We start from the raw sequence: 6,983 nt of genomic DNA, 5'->3' as shown, positions 1-6,983 counted from the left end.
ATGGATTTATATGTTGACGTGTTTGATTGAAGTCAAATAAACACGATGACGCTCGTGTTTCTATATTTCCTTCTATTTATGTTTTTATTCTATTTTTGTATGTATTCTATTAATGTATTTATGTATTTATTCCATTTTATTAAAGCTCGTTCGCTCACGCGTCCGATAAATAAACAAACTAGTTTGACCCAGAAAAGCACTAAATAAATCCACAAACACACTGTTGTGTCTCCGCGAGAAAAGAAAACAAACAAACGAGGATCAGTTTCAAAAGAGATTCGACCCCAAGAACCTCCGTCGGTTCTGATGCATCATTGGACGCAAAAGATGCGGATCGTCGAGCGATGACAGAAAAAAAAAGGGGTTTCTGGGATATTTGACGTCACGGTGTCTGAGAGGAGGAACTTCAAATGTGCGACTAGACAAGCGAGGAGGGTGAGGAGGGTGAGGGGTGAGGGGGTGAGGGAGTGAGGGAGTGAGGGAGTGAGGGGGGAGGCTGGTAAAAATGGAACAAAATCAAAGTAAATTCAGCGCCTGCGCAAAAGTGTCGCGCGGAGAAAACACTGCGCGCGTCTCCATGTTCTATGTTCTTATCTTCTATGTTCTATGTTCTTATGTTCTCTCTTCTTATGTTATATGTTCTCCCTTCTTATGTTCTATGTTCTTATGTTCTATGTTCTTATATTCTATGTTCTTATGTTCTATATTCTATGTTCTTATATTCTATGTTCTATGTTCTTATATTCTATGTTCTATCTTCTCTCTTCAGCTGTGAGTCTGTAAATATGACTCACGATCCGCGGATCAAAGAGCCTGAAATAGATGGATCTCGGTTCAGACTTGACCTCCATCTCTGCCGCGAACACGCTCGAGCCTCCGTGCGCGTCTGACGCACGCGTGCACGCGAGTTTTGAGCCTTTTTTCGTGCGCGAGATGAAGCGAGTCCTGGAGAGACTCGTCTGGCGGAGGAGAGACTCCTCGCTCGGCCTCGCTGTGTCCTCACTTGCCTCGTCTTTAGAACCGACACACACTCTCTCAACACACACACTCTCTCAACACACACTCTCTCCCATCACACACACACACTCAACACACACTCTCAACACACACACGCGCGCGCGCGCTCAAGTTCAACAATAACCCACATGGCTCTGAAAGTCACTGTTCAGATGATCTTGTTTAATTTCAGTCGTTATTGGTTGACATTCGTTGAATGGCTGCACAGATCAGCCGCAGAAGCTGCTGGCCTCAGGCTGCTGCTCGCCTCCATGACACAGTGACACAGTTCATCAGTAAAACACTTTTTGCTCTTCAGGAAACAACTGTGACCCACATCTCTGCGCGCGCGCGTTACAACATCACATCCTCGCACCCCAGAGAGTGCTGGGAGTCACGTGACCTCTTTGACATCGGGGCAGAAAAGGTACGAAAAAAAGTCGTTATTTTAAATTAAGGTATAGAAAATAGCATATAAAACATATATTCCTTAAATTATTTAAATAAACTCATTTCATATATCATTGTCACGAGGTTTTTGTACATTTTTTTGTTTTTTTTTAAAGTAGTGCTGGTGGTCAGAAATTGTTCTCGTGTGAGTACAATATACTTTGTGTCTGCATAATATTTAATTTCTGAGAATAGTTACAATGCAACGCTTTTTCCACTCAGAGCTACTCAAACCACGTGTTTTCTCCACATAGATCTCAAATTTTCTGTCTCTAGATTGTCGAGAAACCAAAACAAAAAGCCATCTTGACAAGTTTTTCCACACAAAACAAGCAAATGTGATCAAACTGCTCTATATGCAAACACCACAACAAAGAACACGCTTCATTTCACAGAGAATTACATTTAAAACAATGCAAGCTGACGGACAAAAAAACTTTTTTTATTTTTTGAAGATACTGTGTTGTTGACAGTTCCATTGTCGCCGATGCACACATTTAAACATACTTGCACAAAGACATTGCTGGAACTATAAAGATATATTTTGGGTGATGAACCCCCGGATTTCCAAAACTGACCAAAAAAAAAAAAAAAAAAAAAAAAAGATTTAAAAAATACCGTCATCTGGATTTTTGGAAATCATGACCTTCAGACTCTCGTCTACGACCTCAAGAGTGATGCTTTTTTTGTCCTCCAATGCTGAGTTTAGGCTAAATTGACATCTATTTCTGATTCTATATAAGTAAAAATACACAAAAAGGTTTAGCTTTCACCAAAAATAAAGATATCAACACAATCGATTCATAGCTTCGAACTCAGTTCCTACAAAGTCGATGATTTACATGTCAAAGGTCTTAAGAAAAGAAAAATGATGGAAATATCTGCATTATATATAGACAAATCCATAATATTCATATAGATGATTTCTTCAGTCCAAATAAGACACATGTAGGCCTACATTGGTTAAAAAGACAAATAAAAAGGGTACAATCGCCATGTTTGGAGCTTTAGACTTTTTTAAAACTGGTTATGACCAAAATAAGAATAATTAAAAAAAGAATAAAGAAAAACTGTACAGTTCTTGTTAGAAAACATTTCCATAAATATCATTTTCAGAACTCATACCCATAATTAAATTACAAATCGATAAATATGGCATCATGGATATGTATTTACAGCGGTATTAACAAAAGGCAACGTTATATTTAACGGTAACAATCGTAACCTAATCACCACATTTCTCCACCTGAAAAAACGGACGTTGACAACAGATTCGACCCCATCAAACAAGGAAAAATACATTCACAAGTATAATATTTATTTATGATGTTGTTTTTACTGTGTTCAAGTTCATGACAAAGACTTTGGCACGTTTCTTAAGACTGTTTTGATTTTTTTCTCTTTAAGTTCCAACAATCAATTTGAGCTGGAGACCCCAGCGCGTCACCCGATAGAAAACACCGTGAAGTAACGTTTTTTATTTCATTTTCTTTTTATTTTTTGTTAAATAAAAGTCTTGAGAAAATACGATAAAATGAAAATAAACCATTTTCTCTTCCTGAAATATATATAAAAAAATGAAAAGAAAAGAAAACATGTTTTTTTTTATATCGAGAAATGGTTATTTATTTCTGATTTATTTGTATTTATTTAATTCCTTTTATTTTAAATGTCGGAATAAAAGTCAATTGTGATCCTGAGAACGGACTTGGCCTGCGTGTCGCTGGCTCTGCTCTCGTCTTCGACTGTTGGTTCCAGTCCCATCTGTGTGTGTGTGTGTGTGTGTGTGTGCTGGACGTGACCAGGAATAGTTCTTCTTTTTTAAAGTTAGTCCTCGTCCATCCAAGTCCTGACGAGTCTTCTGCCTTCAAACGTACCACTCGTTAAAGTTGGGCGCGAGTCCCTCGCCGTGGCCGGACTGGTTCTGGACGGCGGACGGGGGTGTTTTTGTCGGGTCGTCGCTCGTGGCCGAGACCAGAACCGGTGGCGTGGACGACTCGTATCCAGAACTCGCTGCTGGGGACGATTCGGATCCTTGAGTCTCGTGTACCTGCGACACAAACACCGGGTCAGTGACGACAGCAGTGACGCGTCAGCGGGTGACGTTTAAGGTCGTTTTAGAGACGTGTGTGTGTTGTTGTGTGTAATTACCTTCATGTGTTTCCTGAGAGAGCTGGGGTGTGTGTAGGACTTGTCGCACACTTTACAGATGTAGGGTTTGTCGGACGTGTGCACGTGCATGTGCTTTTTCCTGTCGCTGCTGTTGGCGAAGCGTCTGTCGCATCCGTCAAACTCGCACTTGAACGGCTTCTCACCTGCAGATTAAAACACACACTCGCGTCAACACACGCACGCCACCGCAGCAACACAAGCCGAGAGCGTCTCGTTGCTCATGAGTGTGTAACCTACATTCGTGAAGGCATCACAACTACACGCTGCTCTGTCAGGCTTGATTTATTCAAGAGGCCTAACCCTGGAGTAAACACTGGATCAACAAGCTTCACCGCTGCTGCACAACTTTACACGTCGACACACAACTCACTCACACAGCTCTCACTACACTTCACTACACAACACGCTCCCCCAGAGTTTTCTACTATTATTATTTTTATTTTTAGTCTTTTTTAAAATTCCTTCCTCGTGGCCACAAACACACACATTTATTAAAAAACACACACACACTCGGAGTGTTTTTCAGTGTATTTCTCGCGTGTAGTTTGTTGTTGTTTCTCAGACACACTTTTCATTTCACCAAAGTTCTCCTGCGACACACACACACTGTAAAAAAAGAAGAAGCGAGCTTCCGGTTCCTACCTGTGTGTGTTCTTTTGTGGATTTTCAAATTCTCCGAGCGGGCGAATATTTTGCCGCATCCGGGGAACGGGCACGGGAAGGGCTTCTCGCCCGTGTGGACCCTGATGTGGTTGACCAGCTTGTACTTGGCCTTGAAGGACTTGCCCTCCCGCGGACAGTCCTCCCAGAAGCAGATGTGGTTGCTCTGCTCGGGGCCGCCGACGTGCTCCATGGACACGTGCGTGACCATCTCGTGCATGGTGCTGAACGTCCTGTCGCAGGTCTTCTTGGGTCGGTTCATCTGGGTCTCGTCGATCCACTTGCAGGACAGCTCCTGCTTGATGGGCTGCCGCATGTACCTGAAGAAGGCTCCCGGGCCGTGGTGCGTGGGCACGTTCATGCCCATGTTCATGTTGATGGGATGGTTGTAGTTGTGCAGCTGCGCGCCGTACGGGTCCGTCCTCGGGCTCGCCACCGGCCGGTACGGGTCGGGTCTCCCGAAGATGTCCCCGCGCAGCCCGAGGTGCATCTGTCCGTTGACGACGTGTCCGCCCGGCGACGTGTGGCTCACGCCCTGCTCGTGGAGTCCCGGGAACAGCAGATGTCCCGGGTTGTCCGGGATCCCCGGCGGTCCGTGGAGACCCCCCGCCGACGCCGCGAAGATCCCGTGCTGCGCGCCCGCGTTGGCCTCCGCGACGCCCCGGTTCCGGAACAGAAAGTCCCGCGTGGAGTTGAAGCCGCCGCCGTACGAGCCCACCTGCCCGCCGTGAGAGTGACCCAGGGCGGCCGCATATCCACCGGCTTGCGGGGTGAACGCCGACGTCTGGCCGGACGCGAGCTCGTGCGTCACGGGGCTGATCTTGAAGGAGTGCGAGGAGTCGCTGAAGGGGTTCAGACCCAGACCCGGGTCCCGGTTGCCCAGATCGTGATGCCTCGGCGTCCCGAAGCCCCCCACTCCTAGCGAGGCGAACTGCGGACCGCTATCGAGAAGCATCGTCATGAAGTCAGGAGACCAGACCTCAGGGTAGAATCCAGGGTAGCGAGGCTGAAGAAACACCAAAATAAAAAACCAAAGGCGGGAGAAGATCCTGCGTGACGCGCGGGAGCGAGGCTCGACTCCCGTGGACGATCCGTGAGAAAGAGGATCAAACTTCCCCCCCTTTCCAGGCGGATGATGTCCTTGGACTGATAAAGTCAATCACTCACTCCCAGAACATAAATGAACTCGGGAGGCAGAGCTTCAGCGGCCAATCCGCGCGCAGCTCCCCGCCGCACACGTGACCAGGACGGCGGGTGTTAATTGGCTGGATTTGGGGTGATTGGCAAGGTTTGCGATTGAAGATGGCAGGTCGTCTCGTTTGGGTTCCTGCGATTGGCTCCAGTGGCTTCTGTGCTGCTCCTCTTTTATTTTCTCTCTCTCTCTCGCAGGTATATGGAGCTCATGCACACGTATACGTTCACGTGCTCGCGCGCGCGCACGCGGACACACACACACACGCGCGCGCGCGTCTTTTTCAGCCCGAAAAACTCCCAAACAGTTGTGAAAAAAGTACTTTTTCATTATAATAACTCTTTTAAAATCATTTATATATCCCTCCATCTCTCTCTCTCTCTCTCTCTCTCTATCTATCTATCTATCTATCTATCTATCTATCTATCTATCTATCTATCTATCTATCTATCTATCTATCTATCTATCTATCTATCTATCTATCTATCTATCTATCTATCTATCTATCTATCTATCTATCTATCTATCTATCTATCTATCTATCTATCTATCTATCTATCTATCTATCTATCTATCTATCTATCTATCTATATCTAATATATCTAATATATCTAATATATCTAATACATCTAATATATCTAATATATCTAATACATCTAATATATCTAATATATCTAATACATCTAATACATCTAATACATCTAATACATCTAATACATCTAATATATCTAATACATCTAATACATCTAATACATCTAATATATCTAATACATCTAATATATCTAATACATCTAATATATCTAATATATCTACACATCTATACTTCTATGACTCCATAAATCAACATCTCTTTCACACTCTCTCTTTTTCCATTAATCCCCCCAAAAATCTGGAATAATTTTGGCACATTTCCCAAAATGTGGCTTTCTTCCAGGCTGAAAGAAGGGGGGAGTATTTTCTTCTCCTCTTCTTCTCCCTGCAAAAGCTCTATAGGGTGTAAGACGACGGAATAAAGGACAGAAAGAAAGATGGCAGTAATTGTAATATCCTGAGATGTTTTTTTTTCTCTTCCTGCTCCAAAAATGCGCGCCATTGAGCGCGTCCACAGGATCCGCCGCTGACTCTCTGCAGGACACAATCTGATCAAGTTCACAGACGCTGAAGCTTCAAGCGGCGCTTTTTAACTGCGAGCCATTCACATGGTTCTCATGGTTCTCCCCCTTCCTCGCCCTCGATCTGGCCCGAGACGAGCTCGCATTCTTCAGTCGAGCGGCTCAGGACCAGCTCAGGACCAGGACCAGGGCAGGAGGAACCAGTCAGTCTAGTCTCGCCTTCATCACATCTTTCACCTTCATCTTCACCCGCGGTAAGTTATCTGTTCATCTTCTAGAACCTTCAGGCCTGCGAGGGTGACGAGGTGTGTGTGTGTGTGTGTGTGTGTTAATGTGTGTGTTTGTGTTGTTCAGTCTCAGGCCTGCTGCTCTGATTTGCGCCAAACTTGTGTTTTTATTGC

The 6,983-nt window shown here is 44.6% G+C and overlaps 1 protein-coding gene across 1 annotated transcript; it reads right to left on the bottom strand.

Annotated features, from left to right (window-relative positions):
• Positions 1-1,391: 1,391 nt before the first annotated feature.
• On the bottom strand, positions 1,392-5,406 carry zic3 (zic family member 3 heterotaxy 1 (odd-paired homolog, Drosophila)). The gene is made up of 3 exons (XM_087798845.1): positions 4,261-5,406; positions 3,598-3,761; positions 1,392-3,496 (listed from the first exon to the last, which is right to left on the bottom strand). The coding sequence occupies exons 1-3, from the start codon at positions 5,237-5,239 to the stop codon at positions 3,314-3,316; spliced, it is 1,326 nt and encodes a 441-aa protein (XP_087654971.1). The 5' UTR covers positions 5,240-5,406; the 3' UTR covers positions 1,392-3,313.
• Between the last annotated feature and the right edge of the window lie 1,577 nt (positions 5,407-6,983).

This window comes from Callionymus lyra, chromosome 9 (genome assembly GCF_982586985.1).
Source record: "Callionymus lyra chromosome 9, fCalLyr1.hap1.1, whole genome shotgun sequence".
NCBI lineage: Eukaryota > Metazoa > Chordata > Actinopteri > Syngnathiformes > Callionymidae > Callionymus > Callionymus lyra.
This window is presented reverse-complemented; position numbering and strand designations above follow the sequence as displayed.